This window comes from Mesoplodon densirostris, chromosome 15, assembly GCF_025265405.1.
Source record: "Mesoplodon densirostris isolate mMesDen1 chromosome 15, mMesDen1 primary haplotype, whole genome shotgun sequence".
Taxonomy (NCBI): Eukaryota; Metazoa; Chordata; class Mammalia; order Artiodactyla; family Ziphiidae; genus Mesoplodon; species Mesoplodon densirostris.
Genome location: NC_082675.1, coordinates 28,897,178 through 28,921,788, shown reverse-complemented (window position 1 = coordinate 28,921,788; position 24,611 = coordinate 28,897,178). Strand labels below are relative to the sequence as shown.

General features: G+C 42.7%; 2 protein-coding genes across 4 annotated transcripts in view; one reads left to right on the top strand and one right to left on the bottom strand.

Annotated features, from left to right (window-relative positions):
* The window catches only part of PTPN2 (protein tyrosine phosphatase non-receptor type 2), an 80,712-nt gene that overhangs the window by 36,980 nt on the left and 19,121 nt on the right, over window positions 1-24,611 (bottom strand). For all 3 annotated transcript variants that reach the window (XM_060119143.1, XM_060119144.1, XM_060119142.1), the window contains exon 2: window positions 13,862-13,952. In XM_060119143.1, the coding sequence (XP_059975126.1) occupies window positions 13,862-13,952 (91 nt within the window). The remainder of the gene's footprint in view (window positions 1-13,861; window positions 13,953-24,611) is intronic.
* LOC132502949 (protein SET-like) lies at window positions 16,557-17,381 on the top strand. The gene has a single exon (XM_060119251.1). The coding sequence runs from the start codon at window positions 16,557-16,559 to the stop codon at window positions 17,379-17,381; it is 825 nt and encodes a 274-aa protein (XP_059975234.1).

Sequence of the window (24,611 nt, the reverse complement as noted above, 5' to 3'; positions counted from 1 at the left end):
CCAGACCCTTCCATAAGCCTGGAAAGACCACAGGGGTGTTTTAAGGGTATCTGACACCCTGCCTTCAGGACTTTGAACTGGGTTCACTGTTATTTTCTCTCCAGTGTTAACATCTACACCTGGTGTCACTCCAGCTCATTAAAAACATGAATCACACACCCCCAGATCCGTTCCCTGGAGCCCGAGTACTGACCAGTAGGGGAGCAAGGCATTACCTGAAAGGCACCTCCCAAAAGGAAGGTAATCCTTGGGAAAAGTCTAGCTATTTAGAACTGGCTACAAATGTTGGCTGAACCTATGTTTTCTCCTCAGGACTGATTTTTTTAAACTTTCAGCTACATCTAACATCATTTTAATTGTTCTGTTCCATTAAGAAGATTAATAAAAAATGCAAAGCATGTAACTTTTTGATTCAGAAGAGAATCTGTGTACAGAAAAAAAGTAAGAGTTTCTTGTGTTAAATAAAACATATAACTTTAACACTATCTACCAAGTAAGTATAAACATTTCAGGAAGTGAAACTATCAAAGCCTTTTTATTAGGAATTGTGACTTGATGATTTATATTCTCTGGCAATGATAACAAAGAGAGACAAAGCCTCTTTTCCCACCAAGAACCACTTACTGTCTGGTCTGAAATATCTGTGAGGGTGACATGGGTCCCCTTAACACTTGAGGTCAAGTGTCTCCTCTCCCTGCCCGTCACGACTGGTCAGCCCCAAACCTGTGAACGGTTCACTCCAAATCAAACTTCTGACTTCTGAGTTAGAAGAAAACCCACGAAGTTACATGCTTTCTCCTCTCCCCAAAGTAGTTGATCCTGCCTAAGAATCTCTGAAATGAGACTACCAGATCAGAGTCCCACAACCTCAGGGCCATCAGCACTTTATCATCATTCTAAGTGTATGGTTATCCCCCACTTCCTTATCTTTTAAAGGATCCAGCAAAGGGAGAAAATGAAGATGATTCAAACTGTATTGCAGGAGAGGCCACAAAAGCAACCAAACCACACCTCACAGGAAATCTGATTTCTCAACATCTAATAACACCACCAGCAGGACGATCAAGAATGCATACTTTTCTCCACAGCGGCATCATCGGGGAGAGGGAAGAAATGCACACCCCGTGGACTGCGGCAATGAGCTGGATTAGGCAAACTTCCAACCACGAGTCCCCGCACCTCCCACCCGCAAACAGCCTGTTTTCTGAGAAATGGCTTCATCTGTCAAGAAATGACTGGCTCTAGTTGTGGCCTGAGCTGACAACACAGATTAGCTTCCTCTTTCAATACTGTCACAATGAGCTTTTTCCCCCACCCCACCCCCCGTTACATGTTTTTTCATTATCGTAAAGACATCTCCTTGTGGAAAGTCTTCCAGGTCAAACAAGAAGGGCTCACATTTATGCCGAGGCAGAGATTAAGAACAATGAACAGAAACTGGGCAGAAGACTGACTATCAGCACAGCTTTAACAGACTTCCCGCTTCAATGGGGGACAGTAAGCGTTCAGCACTGATTTCCACACCATGTAGCACTTCCCAGTCAAGAATGTAAGCATCTGACAGATGTGTCAACTCTCTTCAATCCTACAGTAGATACTGGAGGCACAAATAACATGAATTTTCTCTCATAAATCAAGCAATGAGCCAAAAGCAAAGCTAGAGCTAAACCCCCATCAGCATCGGTGTGGCCATGTTACTGGAGAAGAAACAAGCCATCGTGCAGAGGGTCAGCATCTCAGCTGTCTCCTCAGCAAAGTAAAACCATACGAGCTGAACAGTTCCTTTTCTGACGACATAACCAACCACAACGGCTGTGCACGACTTTTCACTCCTGGGATGTGTCAGGTGCTCGCTGCTCTCCACCCTCACCCCTCACACCCTGAGTCGTGTTGTGCGCGTTTTGCTGACACTCGGGCCAGTCAAGTCATCAGCCTCGATCGCACCCTAGAGGAGCAGCAGCAGAGGCCCAGAGACGCCCCAGATCCTCCCCAGCATCGCCGCCCACCCTGCTCTTTGCCTCAGGGATGACTTCCGCCTCCATCTCTGAACACACACCTCACCTCTGAAGGCCTGGCACAGGACTTCCCTTCTCTGATGGAAGCCCCCCTCCTGCACATCCCGCCCACCAGACGATGTGCTCTTTAAATTGACCACCTTCCACACCTGGTCAACACATACATGCCAGGAGCCAGGCAACCAGGACAGAGAGATAAGACATTATTTGTTTCAAGCTTTTTAAAAGAAAAAAAAACCCTATCGGGAAATAAGTCCTAGTGCCATACCGTGCTGCACTGAGTATAGTGGGAGCAGGCCAGGGTAAGAGGAGGGGAGGGGGCTTCCAGCAGGAGGAGCAGCAGGAAGAGGAGCACAGGGGCCGCCGAGAAGGACTGGGAGGAGGAGAGGCCCTGGCAACTCCGCACGAGCACCTGAACTTCGAGGAAAGAACGAACAGCGGACAGAGGACAGGCTGGAATGAGGAGGACGGCCTGACACTCGGGCAGTCCCATCCATCGGGGCCTGTGGCGCAGCCGCATGGACTGGCCACCAGTGACGCTGTGTGGAGCACACAGAGGGCTCGGCCTCCTCCAAATGAGGGGCCAGCTGCCTGCACATGTCCACCTCTCTCAATCCATCATGATTCCAAGTTCCTAAACTTGACAGGACAGTGTTAACTGGTTAAATTCTGCCTCCGCACATCCCCAAACTGAAAAGGGCCCCTTGAATCCACCCCAGAGTCTCTGAGATGGAAAGAAGACTGGGAGGTGTCCTTACAAAACAGGTAAAAGTTACCAGTGTCGCTTGAACACGGACACCTTTCCTCTTCGACAGCATCTATAAAACAAGACATGGGACTTCCCTGGTGGCGCAGTGGTTAAGAATCTGCCTGCCAATGCAGGGGACAAGAGTTCAAGCCCTGGTCTGGAAAGATCCCACATGCCGCGGAGCAACTAAGCCAGTGCACCACAACTACTGAGCCTGTGCACTAGAGCCCGCAAGCCACAACTACTGAGCCCGTGCTCTAGAGCCCGCGAGCCACAACTACTGAAGGCCGTGCACCTAGAGCCTGTGCTCTGCAATAAGAGAAGCCACCACAATGAGAAGCCCACGCACCACAACAAAGAGTAGCCTCTGATCGCCGCAACTAGAGAAAGCCCACTTACAGCAACAAAGACCCAATGCAGCCAAAAATAAATAAATAAATAAATAAATAAATAAATAAATAAGACACACCACGCTTTGGTCTCACACAATCAGTGAGCAGCTCACCACTTTCCTTGAAGCTCAGATCTCTCCTTCTAGGAGAAAGGAAGGGAGAGGGGGTTGGGTGACAAATGGTATTTCCCTTTCATCCACAAAGCCAGGCCCCTGGAACCCATCCACACTCCTGGGGAGCTTACCTTCTCGCAAAGGGAGACAGCAATAAGCAAAATAATTAAGTATTTTTATTACATGTTATACAGTAATAAACCCTATGGGAAAAAAGAGCAGAGTAAAGGGCAGCTGTGCTGGGAAGGGAGGCAGGTTGCAATTCTAAACAGGTGGTCAGCCTGGGCCTCACTGTGACAGTGACACTGAAGCAAAGACTTAGAGGAGGTCAGCCACATGAATATTTGGGTCAAGAGTGTGCCACGCACAGAGAAGAGTGAAGGCTTTGTGATAGGTCCATGCCTCACGTCTGGGGATGGCAACTGCAGCACAAGCCCCGTGAACAAAGGGAAGAGAAGCGCCTGAAACTTAGGTTCAGAGTTGAGAGATCCTGTACTGATTCATTAGTCTCAACTCCTAAATCCAACTATCAGAGAATAGGGGCTTCTACTTCTGTTTTCTCCTAGCACCTACGAGCACGGTGTCGTAACAATTTAGGCTAGCAAGTGGTCAAGCATTGCTTATACAATGAATTCCAGAAAATGTTCATATTCAAACTGTTAAGCTGTGGTAGAATTTTTTTAGAATGACATGTCACTATAAAAACACTCTAGGGCTTCCGTGGTGGCGCAGTGGTTGAGAGTCCGCCTGCTGATGCAGGGGACAGGGGTTCGTGCCCCGGTCCGGAAAGATCCCACATGCCGCAGAGCGGCTGGGCCCGTGAGCCATGGCCGCTGAGCCTGCGCGTCCGGAGCCTGTGCTCCGCAGCGGGAGAGGCCACAACAGTGAGAGGCCCACGTACAGCCGAAAAAACAAACAAACAAACAAAAACACTCTAAACGTCAGCAGGAGATGAAACTACAACTGACCTGAGTAAAGTAATTCAGCAAAAAACAAGAGCTCAGAAAGCTTCAGGACATTTTAGTAGAGGCAACTGGAATCATGTGGCCAGATGAGACAGAACAGTGAGGGAGGCGAAGGGGCATGGGTGTGGCCCCGGTGTCTGCTCTGGCTCCATTGGCCCCCATGGCCAAAGAAGCCCCTGTGACCTGCACAGAGCAGGGCGGCCCCCGGAGGTGCGGGCCCAGGACCCAAAACCCAGCACTGGTCTCCTGGGCCTCTTTCTCATCCATTAAGAGGAAACGGCCAGATTACACTTGTCCTTCTCCACTATTTCTACTGACTGACCCTCATTTATACCCTAAACGTGTCAAGTATAGAACTCCTCAAAAAGTCTTATTTTATCTTAAAAATTTACAGAAACTTAAAAATTCTACTTTGCTATTGTATCTGTATTTTAATATATCAACCACTCCTTCCCCCAATGCCCGTTCTGAGTATAATGGATGGTCCTGGAGGATGTGCCCGGCTTCCTCACTGACTTAAGGGCTCTCCCTGAAGCCCTGGCACAGCTCCAACACCAGAGCTGTCCACGTGACGTGGTGGCTACAGGCGGGGCCTGCCGTGACGAGGCTCCAGCCCGCTCAGCACCCAGGCCTCAGCCATCGGCGTGGCCAGGGACCCTGACAAGTTCACCACATCCCACCCCCACCTCGCACAGTGTCCTACCCAGGACCCGATTCAGGAAGGTCGTGAAATCCAGAAACCTGGAAAGACACTGGAATAACCCTCAGACTTGATCCCCGTCTCCTGTTTTGCAGGCATCACTCGTGTGGAGCGGTTTTATGGCGTGTGCAAACTCATGCACCCGCCGCCACAAGCTCCTCTGTGCCCCCTTCAGAGTCTCTCTTCCCCAACCCCGTCCTGACCCAGTGATCTACCCTCTCCCGTAACGGCGGCACCATTCCCAGAACGCTGTATAAATGGAATCATGCAGGAGGTAACCTTGAGACTGGACTCTGCTCAGTGGGAGTCCTCTGGGGCCCACCCAAGCTGCTGCAGGGCACGGGGAGCTTCCCACGGCAGGAACAAAAGAACCACGGTGTGTTGACCACTTACCCACTGATGGACACTTGGGTCGTTTCCAATTTGGACCTCTTACAAACAAAGCTGCTCTGAACACCCACTTTCACATTTCTGTGTGGACCTAAGGTTGCAATTCTCGGAGATAAATGTCCAGTAGTGCGGCGGCTGCGTCATATAAGGAAATCAAGAAGCTACTACACCACGTTCCAGAGCGGCCGCACCGTCCACCGTCCTTGGTCCTCCCGGCCGCGTAGGAGATCCAGCTTCTCCGCGTCCTTGGAATCCGCGGCCCTGTCATTTCAGCTCCTCTAGTACGTGTCTCACAATCACTCACCACCATGGTTTTAATTTGCTTTTCCCTAATGGTTAGTGATGTTTTTCGTGTGCTTATGTGCCATCTACGTTCATCATCTTCTGCCCATTTCTGAACTGGACTGTTTGGGATTTTTACTGCTATATTTTCAAAGTTCTGTATATACTCTAGATATGAGTTCTTTGTGGTTTATAAATATTTTCTCCCACTCTGTCCTCGTCTCTCTATCCTACTTCCATCCTACTAACGGGGTCTTTCACAAAGCAAAAGTCTTAAATTTTGGTTTAGTCCAATTTGTTGATTTTTTTTCTTTTATGGATTGTGCTTTTGATATCACGTTAAGAACTCTTCACCAAAAACCAAAAACGGAGATAGAACCAAAGGTCAAAATCCTAACAGTTAATGAGAAAACTTTTAAGTAAAAGAGCTGTCTACACATGGATTTTGAGAATAAGTGCATTTAGTCTTTATTTTTATTTTTTTAATGATCTTTTAAAATTTAATTAATTAATTAATTAGCTTATTTATTTATGGCTGCGTTGGGTCTTCATCGCTAAGCGAGGACCTTCTCTAGTTGCGGTAAGCCGGGGCTATTCTTCCTTGCAGTGCATGGGCTTCTCATTGCAGTGGCTTCTCTTGTTGTAGAGCACGGGCTCTAGGCACGCAGGCTCCAGGAGTTGTGGCACGTGGGCTCCAATAGTTGTGGCACGTGGGCTCAGTAGTTGTGGCACACGAACTTAGCTGCTCTGTGGCATGTGGGATCTTCCCGAACCAGGGCTCGAACCCATGTCCCCTGCACTGGCAGGCACCAGGGAAGTCCCAGTCTTTATTTTTAAACTTTAGATGTGATGAGGAAGAATGTTAGCAAATATTTACAGAACAGTTAACATAACATTTAAGTCATATCTATACTTATTCTGATTACTATTATACAATAGTTTTTATCTAAGTGTGCTTAGCAAGAAAGATGACAAGCACATTCTTGTCATGTATAAAAATCTGTTTTCATAAATTGAAAGTCTATTGTCTCATAATTCTGAGACTATCAAAATGTTTATTAATTACCTGATTTGTCTGTGAATTTTCTGGATTATCTATGAAGAAAAAAACCATATAATTTGTAACTGTAGTGGTTTTGAAATATGCCCACAGTTCTTTGTGACAACTCTCTCCTCTTGAATCCGGATGACGTGGTACCTCGCCCTAATGAACAGAATGTGGTGCAGGTGATGTGTGACTTTAAAGGAGAGGTGACACAGGCAGTGTAGCTCCCGGCTAGACTCCAAGGATGCTCACTCCTGCAACTCAGGGGCTACTGATGAGGAAGTCCAGGTCACGTGGAGATGCCATGTGCAGGTGTTGCAGCTGACGGTTTACCACTGGGTGAGGTTCCAGGCGACCCAGCCCAGCCACCACCTGAGCTATGCTGCCTGGGAGATGGTGAGCAAGACCCGCCTGCATCCAGTCAACCTCCCGATTCCAGACGTGGCGAGTGACTGTTAGGGTCTGAGCGGGTTAGTTAGACAGCAGCAGTTCCCAATCCTTTTGCCTTCGTTTCTTATTCTTCTCTTACTGTAGTGTCTGGGACCCAAAGTACAATGTCAAGTGGAAGTGGTACTTGTGGGCACCCTTGTCTTCTCCTCGAGTTTTAAGAATGTAACACATTATCATTAAGAGTAATATAACTGTAGGTGTCCTCTCATGTTAGTTACAGAAGTTTCCTTCTGTTTCTAGTTTGATACGTTGTTTTTAATCAGGAGCAAGAACTGACTTTAAATAATCTTTTTGCATCTATTGAGATATCCATATGGCTTTTTCTCCTTTGCCTTGTTACTAAGGTTAATTACATTTATAAGACTGTCTAATTCTAAGCCATCCTTACATTGCTAAAATAAACTTAATACAGACACTGCTGTATTCAGTTTTCTAACCTTTCTTTAGGATTTTTACATCTACATTCATGAGGTAGACACGCCTGTAACTTTTATTCCTCTCACTAAACTTTTCTGGTTTGGACATCCAAATTATCTAATAGCCTCACAAAAGGAATTGAGGAGTATTCTCTTTTTCTGTTCTCAGGGAGAGTTTTTATTATTATTAAGACATGCCTGTTGGGACTTCCCTGATGGTGCAGTGGTTAAGAATCTGCCTGCCAGTGCTGGGGACAAGGGTTCGAGCCCTGGTCCAGGAAGATCCCACATGCTGCGGAGCAACTAAGCCCGTGCACCACAACTACTGAAGCCTGCATGCCTAAGAGCCTGTGCTCTGCAACAAGAGAAGCCACTGCAATGAGAAGCCCACGCACCACAATGAAGAGCAGCCTCCGCTTGCCGCAACGCAACTTAGAGAAAGCCCCGCGCAGCAATGAAGACCCAATGCAGTCAAAATTAATAAAATAAATAAATAGATTTATGAAAAAGACACACCTGTTAAAGCATCTAGTCCCAGTGTTTTCTTAGTGGAAACGTTTTTTTAATTTATTTAGTTTATTTAGCTGTCACAGGTCGACTTAGACTCTACTTCTCCTTTAATCTGTGTTGGTAAATTCTATTTTTCCAGGAGTCTGTTCCATTTTTTCTAACTGATCACATTTATTGCCATAATTGTTTGCAGTACTCTAGCTTTTTAATTCCTTTTACATCTGTATTGATGTTCCCCTTTTTTCTCCTAATACTGTTTATACGCACCTGTCTCTGTCTTTCTGGGGCTTCTGTTTCGTTTTTAAATATTTACTGTATGTATGTATGTATGTATGTGTTTATTTATTTATTTATTTATTTAGCTGCGCTGGGTCTTAGTTGTGGCATGCATGATCTTTGTTGCAGAATGTGGGATTTTTTAGTTGAGGCATGCGGGATCTAGTTCTCTGACCAGGGATTGAACCCGGGCCCCCTGCATTGGGAGCATGGAGTCTTAGTCACTGGACCACCAGGGAAGTCCCTGTCTCTCTGGTTTCTATGTTTGTTTTATTTTTCTTGCTCAATCTTGCCAGTTTATTAGTCTTATCAAGGAACTAATAATTTGGTTTTGTTTGGTTCTTTGATTTCTATTCTTCTTTTATTTTTGTATTATTTCCTTTCTGCTTTTGCGGGGGGCGGTTATTCTGATACTTTTACTCTAAATTAGATTAGGCACTTAGCACTTTAATTTTCAGCCTTTTGTTTTAATACAAACATTTAAGACAGTGTATTTTTTTTGCAGTACTCTTTTTGCTGCTTTATGAAAGTTCTGATAAGTAGAATTTTACCTATTTGTTCACTTTTAGGTTTCCATTATGATTTCTTCTTAACCCATGAATCATTTAGAAATCTTTAAATCTCCAAATTTACAGGAATTTTTATCTTTTTATTAATAATCTATAATTTAATTGCATTACAGTCAAAGAACATGGCCTGTAAGACAGTAATTCTTAAACTGTTTTAAGAGTTACTTTCACAGCCTAGTCAATTACAAATATTCCATGTAAGTCCTAGAAGAATGTGAATTCTCTAATTGTTGGAGAATAGGTTCTATATATAACGTTTTATATATTTATCTTATTAAATAAAGCTTAACTGTGTGGTCCAAATCTTCTACTTCTTTACTAATATTTTGCCTTAAGAAGTCTGTGAACGGGCTTCCCTGGTGGCGCCATGGTTAAGAAACCACCTGCCAATGTAGGGGACTCAGTTTCGAGCCCTGGTCCAGGAAGATCCCACATGCTGCGGAGAAACTAAGCCCGTGCGCCCCAACTACTGAACCTGCGCTCTAGAGCCCGCGAGCCACAACTACTGAGCCCACGCACCACAACTACTGAAGCCTGCGTGCCTAGAGCCTGTGCTCCGCAACAAGAGAAGCCACCACATTGAGAAGCCTGCGCACTGCAACGAAGAGTAGCCCCTGCTCACCGCATCTAGAGAAAGCCCACGCACAGCAACAAAGACACAACACAGCCAAAAATAAAAATAAATTAAATAAATGAAAAAAAGTCTGTGAATATAGAATTGTCAATTTCTTTCTGTAATTCTATTCATTTTTGCCTTAAATACCTTGAGACTATTTTATTAGGTGAATACAGATGTCACAGCTGATACTGCCATGTGCATTCAGAGTAGCTCTGCCATTTGCTGAGATCTTTTTTTAGGAGGTGGGGAGCACAGAAAGCCTGGATGTCTTCCTTACTTCCTCCCCACCTAGCAATTTATTTAAAAAGTGTGTTTATTGAGAATCTTCTTGTTTTGCGGCAGTAAGAAACTATGGACTATCTAACCTGCCACATTACTGAAATCAGAAGTCCACGTGTTACTTTAAACACTGATGGATGAAGAGGACATTATGCTATGTGAAGTAAGCCAATCACAAAAGAAACACTATATGATTCCATTTCTATGAGGCACCCGAAGTGATCAGACTCTGAGAAAGAGGAAGTAGAATGGTGACTGCCAGGGGCTGGGGGAGGGGGTAGGGTTTCAGTCACACAAGATGACAAGAGCTGTCATACAACAATTGTGCATACAGCCAACAACACCGTGATGGACACCTAAAAACTGTTAAAAGGGTAAATTTATGGTATGTGTTTTTACCACAAAAAACAAAACAAAACAAAAAACTACTCTTTCACCTCCTTTTAGATCAAATAGTAAACTGGGATCTCTACGTGCAAAGCAAATATAGTAACGAATATTTCAAAATCTGGCAGCTGTCTCTAACAGTACAAATACAATTCTCAAAGTGATGACTACAACCTTTCTTTTCTCAACCAACCACCTTCTGGCCAATCTCTTCTACAATTACCTCATGGTTAAGTGAGACAAATAAGGCATCTTTTCAGTCATGGCAATTATACAAAGACTGTAGACTTCTTAAAATTCTTTCTATTTCAAAATACCCCTCTTTGGGACCTGCCTGGCTATCCAGAGGGTAAGACTCCGAGCTCCCAATGCAGGGGGCCCGGGTTCAATCCCTGGTCAGGGAACTAGATCCTGCATGCATGCCACAGCTAAGAAGTCCCCACACCACAACGAAGATCCCGTGAATGGCAACTAAGACCCGGCACAGCCAAAATAAATAAATAAATAAATATTAGAGGAAAAAAAAAAACAACCCACAAAATACCGCTCTTTGAATATGTACCTCATATTCATACCTCCAAATGTAGTTTCAAGCTGGGCATATAAGAATCACGTAAGGAGTCTGTTTAAAAATACATTTCCAGACTTGATGAATCAAAATCTAGAAAGATCTGTGATTCTGAATTAAAAACAAACAAAAAACAATTCCTTTTGATTGCTTGCAAACATGTCATTGCCTGCTTTGCGCTCAGTATTATCTATGTTTATTTCCTGTATGGATGTTTAGAAATTCTTTATATGAAAAATAATTACTGGTTTAAAATAGACTATTTTAATAAAGTAAAAAAAAAAAATTATCTTAAAAGCCGCCCCTAACCCCTTAAGCAGAGCTGAGTGCCTCTTCTCGGCTCCACCAGCACTGCACCATCTCCTGACACACAAAGCACAGCAGGCACGTACACACACACCCTCCCCGCCCCCCACTGCATGTATGTTGTTGGCAGGCAGGGCGTGTGGACTCATGGTCCTCTCAGGCACAGCACAATGGCGGACATGCAGCTGGTTTTCAATACACGTTTTCTGAACCAAGCCAACAACTGTACGGGACTCTATGGAAATGATGTAACGACTCTCAATCAAGAAAGGTATACCAGCATCACCTCAGGAACTTTGAAAAAATACCTATTCCCAGGTCCACCTGGATTTAGTGGGAGTCACCAGCTCCATGACCTCCTCTCCTGTGTGAGGATAACACCCCTGGGAAGTGGTTGTTTAGATGGTATTTGGGGGAAGAGGACTTTGAGTGAAGTCGGTCAAAGAGAGAGGAAGCCTATTCCAAATGGGAATGACATTCGAAAACTGTTAAAAACAGGGCATGTTGGTGCCAAGTGAGTCACCAAAACAAACAATTTGTAGGAAAATGGCTACAAAAGGCCTTGTATGGTAATGCTACTGAAGACAGGAGTGGAGGACAGACTTGCATCACACAGAGATTGCTCTGGATACCGTGTGGGGGTTGGACTGAGGTGGGAAAAGAATAGAGACTAGTTAAGAGGCTGCTGTAATAACCCAGGCCTGAACCAGCCAGTATGAACAGAGAACAGATTTGAAATATACTGTGGAATTGGAAATGGAATTACAATTACTTAGTCACCAACCAGATGTGGGAGCTGAACGAGGGAAGAGAGATCTGAGTTTCTAGCTGCAGCAAGTGTGCGGCTAGTGGTAGCCCTTATGAACATGGGGATAAAGCAGAAAGAACAGATTAGGGCTGGGACTGAGGGACTGTGGGGAAGGAATTCTGAGCCTGAGGCGGCTACAGCCACCTGTAGCCACCTTGATGGCTACATCAAGACAGAGAAGTGCGTAAGTGGGTCTGTAGCCGAGAATAGAGACGTAGGCTGCAGATGAGATCTGGGGTAAGAAGCAGAGAGATGGCAACTGAACTCACAGAAAATGAGGCCATTCACACAAGTGGAAGAGGGGGAGACAGAGGCAGAGACAGAGCTCTGAAGACAAAGACAACTGAGGAAGAGAAGTTCTGAAAAGGTGTGATCAGCCAGAGAAGGAACAGCAAAATCAAGAAAAATATGGACTTAGGGAAGGAAGGCACGGTTGACAACGTCGAAAGTTACAGAGGGATAAGAAAAGACACCGATGGAAAGTCCCTCATTGCATTAGAAAACTAGAAAGCACATAGTACTTTAGAATAAAAGTTTCAGTGGGGAGGCTGGGGTAGAACCATGGCTGAAGAATGCATGGGTGATGAGAGTGGAGAGACAGACAGGGTGGTGCATGCTTCTAGGATCCTGTGTGTGTGTGTGTGTGCACATGCCTGTGTCTGTGTAGGTAACAAAGTGATAGCTGGAGTGCAATATGGGGGTTGAGGTTGGAAAAGACTGGAGCACATCTGAATAATAAGGGAAGAGAGTTATTAGAAAGAGGTTGAAGCTATGAAGAAGAGAGGTGATGGTGGAGCGTGAGGCCCATGAGGAGGCACCTGGCATCGAACACAAATGCAGCACACTAGCAGCCCTATAGAGGATGCCTACACTCACCCACTGAAACCAAACATGGGAATCCTCTGAGCAGTAAGGCAGCCTAATTCAATATCTGGAGGTGGGATCAATCAGAACAAAAATAAAATCACTTGATGAACACATTTTTAAAGCCCTGGTGTTACAACTGTTCACAAAACCCTGTGTGTGTGTGTGTGTGTGTGTGCATGTGTGCGCACGCACCCGTGTGTGCAGATACATGCACATGCACGGCAGAATCTAAGTCCAACCACAGCGAACTGTTACATAAAGATTGACCTGCCCAAAGCCACTGTGGAAGCCACTAAAAGACTGTGTTCAGGACAGGAAACGTCTACAACATGCGGCCACACGGGAGAAAAGCTGCAGGTCAGTGCATGCAGGATTCCAGCTGAATTTAAAAGAATGTACATACACATTTACACAGACAAATACCAAAAGAATATAAACCCAATAGTATTTGCTTGTTTTTAAATGATGAGAGTTTTTCCTTTACACATTTCTATGTTTTAAAACTTTTAAAACTTTTCAAGTAGTAGTGAATACACACTACTTTTGTAATTCGGGGGAAAAAACATATTACACCAATAAATATTTTAAGTAATACTTATAAAAGCTATGGAATAATATGAAAAGTAGATATATGTGACTACACATACACATATATGATTACATTTTGAAAAGAGAAAAGTCATGTGTAAGAAAAAAGGTTGGTAAGAAACACATCAATTAATGGTGGCTGTGTTGGAGGAGGAAATAATTATGGGCAATTTTCCTTCCTTCTACTATTTTATGCCTTGAAAATTTTCTTTAAAGAACATATATTACGTTAGTATAAAAAGAAAATCACGGGCCTCCCTGGTGGCGCAGTGGTTGAGAGTCCGCCTGCCGATGCAGGGGATACGGGTTCGTGCCCCGGTCTGGGAGGATCCCATGTGCCGCGGAGCGGCTGGGCCCGTGAGCCATGGCCGCTGGGCCTGCGCGTCCAGAGCCTGTGCTCCGCAACGGGAGAGGCCACAACAGTGAGAGGCCCGCATACCGCAAAAAGAAAAAACAAAGAAAAAAAAAAAAAAAGAAAATCACCATACTTACCAACCCCGACCCCAACCTTTTCCACCATGTCCTGCCTCCTATGACACACAAACCCACACCCCCCACAGGTACTTACATGGGCTTACATCTCTGTATCTGTTTCGATTTCTGTTTTCTGGAAACTTGGCCACTCTATGAGGATAGTCATGGGACTCACTGCGAATTTCCTTAAAATAACAAAAATATATTTTAACATTTCTCTTAAATTTTATATAGCAAAACAGATACTTTCCCAGCCAGTATAAAATAACTTTCGGGCTTCCCTGGTGGCGTAGTGGTTGAGAGTCTGCCTGCCGATGCAGGGGACACAGGTTCATGCCCTGGTCCGGGAGGATCCCGCATGCCACGGAGCGGCTGGGCCTGTGAGCCGTGGCCGCTGAGCCTGCGCGTCCGGAGCCTGTGCTCCACAGCGGGAGAGGCCACAGCAGTGAGAGGCCCGCATACCGCAAAATAAATAAAAATAAATAAATAAATAAATAAATAAATAAAACTTTCACTGAGCACTTAGTATAGATCAAGTACTATGCAAAGCACATCATCAACGTGATCTCATTCAATTCTCATAACACCAGTGGGAAAGATTATCTTCCCCATTTTGTATGTCAGGGGTGACAGGCTTTCAGGGGTTAAATGATCTACCAAAGGTCCCAGAGCTAGTGAGCGTGAGACCCCAGGACTGAACCAAGGTCCTTCAAGCAGAAGGCTCTGCTCTCATACACATTCACTGCCCTGCCATGTTCAACACCTACAGCAACGTTAACAGTTCATGTGACAACTGATGCAAAGGAGGAATCTAAGGTTACCACATCATACTCAAATTTCCAACTAAACTCTCTGAATATTATCTACCTATATTTCAGAGCTTCTATCTTAAAATTTTAATCTATTTCTTTATCTTCATGCTATATAACTGTTACTTTATTCTGAGCCCAGGTGTTCTCAAATTTTATTTCTAGAGCTACAAATGCTCATTTTAGGACCCTTATGGTTCTTGGTATTCCACTACAGAAGAAATTCTATGCCAGTATGCCTTCACTAGGCACTCAGCTACTTGGTATATCCATCATGACCAGCTTTTTCTCCCAAATGGAACATTATTCTAAGAATTCAGGTAAAAACAGAAACATACCCAAAAAAACCCCAAAGAGTATGCATTAACAGCAAAAATTAATCTGGGCTTTTGCTCACACTACCATGTCTGGAGAAACAGTATTTTAAAAGTTAGGCATCAAGACTTCCCTGGTGGCGCAGTGGTTAAGAATCCATCTGCCAATGCAGGGGACACAGGTTCAAGCCCTGGTCCAGGAAGATCCCACATGCCGCGGAGCAATGAAACCTGTGTGCCACAACTACTGAGCCTGCGCTCTAGAGCCCACGAGCCACAACTACTGAGCCCACGTGCTACAACTACTGAAGCCTGCGTGCCTAGAGCCCGTGCTCTGCAACAAGAGAAGCCGCCGCAATGAGAAGTCTGTGCACCACAATGAAGAGTAGCCCCTGCTCGCTGCAACTAGAGAAAGCCCGCACACGGCAACGAAGAGCCAACTCAGCCAAAAATAAAATAAATAAATAAATCCATTAAAAAAAAAGTTAGGCACCAGGTAATTTTATAAATTAAGCATAAATAAGTTATTCAGGTAATTTTCCTACTGTCCTGCCTGCCACCACCCAACAGCCCTAGGACAGGTAACTTTCTAGCTCATATTTTTACCCAATGGGCCTTCCAATACCCAAGAGTAGGGAACAGAGACTACCTCTTGGTGCAAGAAATCACAGCCTCTTTGTGCAAAGAGCATGGGGGTTCAACATATGTTAGTGCAGTCCTTTTGGAAAATGCAATCTGCCACACACACAGGAACAGAAACACACACATACACGTTACAGTTGTTGCTACTGACTTTTTTTTTTTTTTTTTTTATTGCAGTACACAGGCCTCACTGTTGTGGCTTCTCCTGCTGCGGAGCACAGGCTCTGGACATGCAGGCCCAGCGGCCATGGTTCACAGGCCCAGCCGCTCCGAAGCATGTGGGATCCTCCCGGACCAGGGCACAAACCCGCGTCCCCTGCATCGGCAGGCGGACTCTCAACCACTGCGCCACCAGGGAAGCCCACTACTGACTTTTTAATGCTACTCTCACACCCAGCAATCTTGCTAAGCTCTCTAACATTTGGTAGCTGGTTCTGAATCTCAATAGCAGGAAACAGTGATAATTCTGTCTCCCTTATACTTTATATTTCTCATTCATACCTCTTATTTCTTTTTCTTATCTAATTGCATTGGCTAAGACCGCTTATTCAATGTCAAATAGAAATATTTTTTCCCTAATTTTGAAAGAACTGCTTCTAAGGTTTAACCACTAAGTGTAATATTTGCTTTAGGTTTCTGGTGGATACCCTTTTCAGGTTAAGAAGGTTCCCCTCGGGAGGTGGAGGAGGAGGTGGCTCGGGGAGATTGAGCAGCGAGCTGGAGTGCAGAGCGTGAGTGAGGGAGCAGAACCGCCTGCCCGCCCGCCGCTGCCTCCCCTCTGTAAGCAGGAGCCCGGGCTGGGGCCCGGCACACAGCCCCAGCCCCTCCCTCATCGTCAGGCTGCAAGGGCAGCGTGCGCGAGCCAGGGGGAGGGAAAGCGAGCGAGCAAGCGCCAGAAGGAGGCGGCAGGACCGAGGGAGCGCCCGCGCGTGTGGCGTGAGGTGAAGCCGCTGCCCGCCCCCTTCGCCTTCCTTCCTCTCCCCCTCCCCGATTCCCCCCCCACCCCCGACCGTGGAGCAGCACCATGTCGGCGCCGGCAGCTAAAGTCAGTAAAAAGGAGCTCAACTCCAAACACAACAGGGCCGACGAGACCTCAGAAAAAGAACAGCAAGAAGCAATTGAACATATTGATGAAGTACAAAATGAAATAGACAAACTTAAGGAACAAGCCAGTGAGGAGATTTTGATAGTAGAACAGAAATATAACAAACTCCGCCAACCATTTTTTCAGAAGAGGTCGGAATTGATCGCCCAAATCCCAAATTTTGGGGTAACATTTGTTAACCATCCACAAGTGTCTGCACTGTTTGGGGAGGAGGATGAAGAGGCGCTGCATTATTTGACAAGAGTCGAAGTGACAGAATTTGAAGATATTAAATCAGGTTACAGAATAGATTTTTATTTTGATGAAAACCCTTACTTTGAAAATAAAGTTCTCTCCAAAGAATTTCATCTGAATGAGAGTGGTGATACATCTTCAAAGTCCACTGAAATCAAATGGAAATCCGGAAAGGATTTGACAAAACGTTCAAGTCAAACTCAGAATAAAGCCAGCAGGAAGAGACAGCACGAGGAACCAGAAAGCTTCTTCACCTGGTTTACTGATCATTCTGATGCAGGTGCAGATGAGTTAGGAGAGGTCATCAAAGATGATATTTGGCCAAATCCATTACAGTACTACTTGGTTCCGGACATGGATGATGAGGAAGGGGAAGGAGAAGAAGATGATGATGAAGAGGAAGAAGAATTGGAAGATACTGATGAAGAAGGGGATGAGGATGAAGGTGAAGATGATGAAAATGAAGATGAGGGGGAGGAAGGAGAGGAAGGTGAAGCAGAAGATGACTAATGGAACACTGATGGATTCCAACCTTCCTTTTTTAATTTTCTCCAGTACCTGGGAACAGGTTGCAGTCTTTTTTTTTTCTCCTCCTCTTGTGTTCAGTTGCCCTGTTTTTGAGGTCTCTTTTCTCCTTTATACCATGACTCACAACTTATTTTCGGGGGAAATACCTTGAGCAGAATTCAGTGGGAAAAGAATCTCTACCGCTTTCTGTTCCAAATTCATTTTTATCCCTTCCTGTCTCAACAAAAACTTTATGGAATCAACACCACCATGCTCTGTGGGAAAAAAGAAAAACCTTCTGCTCCCTTAGCTCTGCTGGAAGCTGGAGGGTGCTAGGCCCCTGTGCAGTAGTGCATAGAATTCTAGCTTTTTTCCTCTTTTCTCTGTATATTGGGCTCAGAGATTACACTGTGTCTCTATGTGAACATGGACAGTTAACATTTACCAACATGTATCTGTCTACTTTCTCTTGTTTAAAAAAATGGGGTTATAGAAGGTCAGCAAAGGGTGGGTTTGAGATGTTTGGGTGGGTTAAGTGGGCATTTTGACAACATGGTTTCTCCTTTGGCATGTTTAATTGTGATTTTAACGGACATCCTTGCAGTTTAAGATGATACGTTTAAAATAAAATTCTCTCCTAATGATGACTTGAGCCCTGCCACTCGATGGGAGAATCAGCAGAACCTGTAGGATCTTATTTGCAATTGACATTCTCTATTATAATTTTGTTCCTGCTTGTTTTTACATTTTTCTTTTTGTTTCACTGGAAAGGAAAGATGATGCTCAGTTTTAAACGTTGGAAGTGTACAAGTTGCTTTGTTACAATAAAACTAAATGTGTACACAAAGGATTTGATGCTTTTCTCTCAGAACAGATATACTTAATATGACTTTCCAAGTTTGACTTGTATAATGTTACTGTCAAACTTTGTCACCTTAACTTCGTATTTTTTGATATGCACTTTGCAAGATGACCTCAGGGCTATGTTGATTGAGTAAAGGGATTTGAATCAATGTATTAATGTCTCCATAGCTGGGAACCCATCATGGGTACAATTTGACATCAGTTTCTGAAATTCTTCATATCATTTAGGATACCAGACTGCTGAAATCTCAATTCTGAATATGCTGTACCCTTGATTTGTATCTCAAATTGGCATTTCAAAATATGGGCTTTTATTTACCTGGATATAATAGTGCCTGCCACGACCATCAGACAGACCTGGTGCTCTACTGCCAAGTTAATACACAGGACAATTGTTGGCGTGTCTTCGCTGGCACTGTAAAATGTGGCCGAAAAGACAGGCTTTCAGAGTAAGAAGTCCGTATTGGTGGTGAGAAACTCAGGTTAGGAGTACTTTTGTCTCAAAGTTCCAGCTCTTTTAGCATATAGCTCTCAAATGAGACCTGTCTGTGTGAATCTGGGGGAGATGATGCAGTCTGCTCTGTCTGCTAAATGCCATTGTGCATAAGTCACATTTTGAGAAGCTACCTAATGCATAAGCTTTTTAATGCTGTAAAATATAGTAGCTAAAATTAAATGCCACTTAGCTTTTTCAGAGATGAATTAATGGACCGCCTGGTCAAATTCAAAGCTTTTTGATGTATAAAAACTTTATAAATGGAACTATTCCATCAATAGGCAAAGTGTAACGAAAACATGTCTAGATTGATAGTATGTAATTTCTGCACAAGTCTCCGTAGCAAATACATCACTGTATACTGGTCAGGAATCTTGCTCCAATAAAGGAACATAAAGATTAAAAAAAAAAAAAAAAAAAAGAAGATTCCCCTCAGTAATTTCTAGTTTACTAAATGTTTCTTTCATCATGCGTGGGTGTTGAATTTTACTCAATGTTTACCCTGCATTCATAGATATTTAACTTTTCTCCTTTAATCTGGTAATGTATTGAATTACAATAATAGATTTTCATTTAGATATGCATTTAAGGTTCCTCCATGTCTTTTCACGGCTTGATAGCTCATTTCTTTTTAGTGTTGAATGATATTCTATTGTTTGGGTGTACCACCATTATTTTAAGATGTATGCATCTACATTTTTAAGTTGAATTGACCTCTAATTTTCTTGTCCCATACAATTTATTCAGTTTTAGTATCAAAGCTCTACTAGCCTCATACAATAAGTTGGACAGAAATATTACCTTTTAGCTTCAAATACTTTTCCATGAAAGCATATCATAACAAATTACTGTGACTGGATGAAAAAAGAAATAAAGTTTCATTTCCACTGATTAATTATAGAAGTTTTTAAGTGTCAAATAATAAGTTTTATATGTAAAGTTAAACACATTCAGGTCTTGGCTTTTATCTGTATAACCTCAAACACGTCAGAGTTGAAACACTACAGAGTACAAGTAATTTTATATTCCAAGTTAATAATTGATATAAAAGAAAAACATTAATTTAAAACAATACTAAAACATGCATGTTGAGAGATCTTCTGCATCAAATGCGAAGAAAATAATTGACAAGAATAAGAAATTCTAAGAACATCAGGCAGGTGAGGAGAGTGAAGAAGTGCTCCAACACTTTGCTGCAGAGAGTATACTGCTGTAATGTTTCTGTGAGAACAATCTGATAAGGTTATAAGTTTGAGCCACCAATTTTGCCTCCAGGAATTTATATCGCATACAGCCGTATACCTGTGTACCAGGATGTTCACTGTACCTAACAGTGGAAAACTGGCAGCAACCTCAGTGCCCTGCGGGAGAAAAGTAGAGGTGAGGGGAAGCGGGGGGACAGGAGGGAACCAGGAAAGGGACACAAGTGCTGTAAACACTTGCGTGGTATGGTCTCAAGGACACACTGTGAAAAAGGTATGAAAGACGCTGAGTAGCTCCCACCTCCATCCACTCAAACATAACTATGCCTGAGAACACAATGAATAATTCTAGGAGTCAAAATACTAGTAACTTGTGGGGCAGAAGACTGGGGGACCGAACATCTAGGGGAGGGTAGAAATTTATATAACTAAAAATTTGCTTTAATTATAAAATATTTCAAACAAAAAATATAGATAATAGGACACCCCATGTTCCCACCAGTGAGATTAAACATCTGTTACCACTTATGCCATATTTGTTTCAAATCTCTTCTCTTAGAAAAGGTATAAAGTACATCAGACACAGCTTTTCTCTACCCTGCTCCTCTCTCCTTTCCAAAGTAACCTTCTGTCATTCTAACTGCTTTTTATTGGAAACCTTTTGTGTCATTTAAATTTTAAACCATACATTCACATATTCTTTAGTTTATATACTACTTAAAAATAAACTAGCTAAAATAGTAATAAATACTAGTGTAATATCAGTCTTAATGCTAATAAGTAGTTTTAAAATCACATCAAAAAGTTGTTGCAACAAACAGATTGTGAGAAAACAGTTGCAAATCATATATCTGATAAGGGATTAATATCCAGAATATGTTTTTTAAAAAAACTCCTACAACTAAAATATAAAACAATTTTTAAAAGGGCATTACACAAGCTCTTCTTCAGTACTCCTGTTATGCTTATACACCCATTTCCCACAGTTAAGTCCATCTGTTGGTTGCTGTTTCCAGTTTTTAGCCTAAAAAACATTTTTTTATGTACAATATAACTAATCATTACTGATATTGCAAAAAAAAGAATAGGGCAGGGCCCCAAGTATTGGGGTAGGGAAAAGATCTTAATTTACAACACCATAAAACAGATACATTTTCTTGGTTACTTTTTTTTAAAAGAGAGAATTCTTACAGAGTTCATTTTCTCAAATTTCTAATGTTATCATTATTATTTTGTTCTCCTTTACCTTTCTTTAATTTCAGTGCATTTAGGAAGAACGCCAGTACTTTAGAAAGTGGCTCCAGAGGTACGTACTAGTTGCCTATTCCAACATCGATTCTTTCTTACTAAAGGTTTCTGAATGTATTTTCTGACTTACAAAGAGCCCAACTAAGAGCCTGTATTTCCCAGCCTCTCGTACAACTAAGAATAGTCATGGGACACAGTTTTGGCCAATCAATGGGAATAAGCAGAAATCACTAGTTTGGGATGCAGGAGAGCTTTGATCAAAAGGGCTGGCTCAGTTGAATACAGGCTCTGATGTGGGGGGCGAGGGGTGGGAAAGGGCAGGAGCTGTCTGGTGACCCCAAGGTAAAAGCACATCCTGAGGAAGGCCAAGCAGAAATAGAGTAGACTGGGTCATCTATGACTTGATGGAGCCACAGTAACAGCTCTGGACTCCTATCTCCAGAATTCTCATCACACGAGAAATGGAAGTCCCTGTTTGTTGTTGCCTGATTTTCTTTCCAAGCAGCTAAATGCAGGTCTCTAATACACACAGTAGAGCCAAATCTCAACAACAACTAGATCTGACACTGATGAGGCGTTTTCAGGACCACCCAAGACACAAAAATAAACAATTTTATAAGCACTTTATGTAAGCAATAAAATACAAGCTGTTTCTCAAAATGGGGATGGGAAAGGCAAGCGTTGAACTATTCCCTAGGTCTATCATATTTGGCAAAATAAGCCTCTACTGATGTTCTGAGGCTGAAATGTTCCCCTCCTATAGCAGAGAGAACCCATAAAAATACACAAAGGATGTCTCTGTTAGCAGTAAAACCTGTCAACCTCAGCAGTGCTGACATTTGGGCTAGATAACTAACCCTGTTGCGGGCCCTCTTGTGCCTGGCAGGATGTTTTAACAGCAGCGCCCCGTCTCTACTTGTTAGATTGGCAGTAGCAGCTCCTCTCCCAGATGTGACCACCAAAATTCTCTTCTGACATGTCCCGGACAGCAAAATCTACCACCAATACACTCCACCAACACCCAGCTGAGAACCACTGTTCTAATCTAGTGCCCACTCCCACCTTTAATTAAAGCTAAATTTAAATGGGGAAGATCTTTGTTTTAAAAAATAATTTAACCAAAATAAAAATTTTAATCCTATTGATTTTTATATGTTTTTTGCTCAAAAAAGCTAGGAATAATTGACTCACTACTTATTTCTTTCTTAGTGGCAATGATCCAAAATGTAGCTAACTCATGCACAAGTGTCTTTCATGGAGTTATTTATGACGTTGAAAGGCTAGAAATAACCTAAATGATCAATGTCAGGGAAAAGACTGGTTGTACAAATCATGGTGCATCCAAATGAATACTGTGCAGCCATTTAAAAGAAAGGCACTCATGCCAGTGGTCGCCTAAACTCATACAGTCTCCTGGAATGGTAATATATGACATAAACAAAGGCATTAACAAACCAATAAATGGAACTGAGCTGCTATTTGGGAGAACAATTCATTCAGCTCCTCAGCTGTATTTGAAATTTACATACATGTGTGAGCTGACTATATTAAGATTGCCCAACACCTCCTTTTCCTAAGGATCTGGAAAGGAACTCATGCAAATCTGACTTGTTCTTCCCTAAAGATAACTTCTCTTGCTTTTTCTTTACCCTGAATACTTAGAAAACTCATCAGAACGCATCCTAGTTTTTATGCTTTTCAAATATATTCCTGGTGGAGACTCTGACCTTGAGACTCAAGGTGTTCCTCAGCTCAGAGATGTTCTTCCACTATTACTTCAGTTATTGCTTCATCTGTCTCCGCTGCTCTCTCTTCCAGGAACTCCAATCAGATTTGAGACCTTCCTGTGTTTTAAAAGCTCTCTTACTATTTCATTTAAAACACCTTTTTCCTAAATTCTGCAAGGTTTTTTTCCAATCTAACTTGGTATTGTGCACTATGTATTCTGCTAGTGAGTCCTGAATTTTTTAACAGTCACATTCTATAAGTTCAAGAACTTTTTCCTGTTCTCAGCTTATTTTATTTTTACAATCTGCACTTGTCATATTGGGAATCTGAATTCCACTTTTCTCTCTTTTTTTATACTATTTGGCATACTCTAAATGATACAGTCTCATTTTCTTCAAGTGCTGCGTTTTTCGTATGTCTAGCATTTGTTTGTTCATCTTTACAGAAAGGATCAGCCCTTACCCAAGGTTTTGTGGACGCTCATACTGTTTACTATCAAAATCCTCTGAGTCTCAAATATGTGGGTGGGACCCTTCTCTAATGTCAAATAATGATGTGAATTTTTTCTTATTACTCTGTTTTGGGCATTTCAGTGATCAATAAGAACAACAAAAAAGCTTCTACTGCATGGAATTAAAGACCTAGAAAATTATATCCTTTTCTCATTTTCTATTACTTTTCTTGCTGCCAATTTTTACTACTATTTGCACAATTGTCTCTAACAACTTTCTCTTTAAAATCAGACCTCAGACTTTTCCTTGGAACTATCAAGGAGCCAGTCTAATAAGTGGCATAAGAAAAGCACGCTCACATTTAAAGTAAACACAGGAAGAGAATTTATTTTTGCCTGAGGGCATAACAGTGCATGAACAGACCTGAAGGATGAGCAAGCAGATGTCAGGTCAACAAGCTGGGAAAGATGGGTCCAAGCAGAAAAAGAGCTGTGCAAAGTCAGAAAGATGTGAATGTATGTAACAAATGAATGAAAGAATGATTAACTGATGTCTTGCAAGAAGCATAAGCAACACAAGACTTGTGGAACATGAGAGACGGAAATGCAAGACATGAGGATAAACAGGTGGAGAGAAATCAGATTATGCAGGCATTTGTTCATGATTCACTCACCCAACACACATACAGGGATTCTGCAAATTATGAAAATGGTGTTGCAAATGGAGGGGCAGGGGGAAGGAAAGATGGATTATTCTACAAACAGTATGATAAAAGCAAGCAGTTACTTAGGAAAAAAAATTAATTGATCAGGAACAAGACAAGGATTCCCACTTTCACCACTTCTATTCAACACAGTACTGGAAGTTCTACCTGAGCAATTAGGCAAAAAAAAAAAAAACAGTAGGCATCCAAGTTGGAAAGAAAGTTGTTAAACTATCTCTATTTACAAATGATGTGATCTCATGTGTAGAAAACCCTAAAGAATCCACAAAATGACAGTTACAGCTAATAAACAAATTCAGCAAAGTTGCAAAACACAAAATCAACACACAAAAATCAGTTGTGTTTCTATACACTAGCAATGAACAATTAAAAAAATGAAATTAAGAAAGCAATCCCATTTACAATAGAATCAAGAATACTTAAAAATAAACTTAACAGGGACTTCCCTGGTGGCGCAGTGGTTAAGAATCTGCCTGCCAGTTTAGGGGACACAGGTTCCTGGGAAGATCCCACATGCCA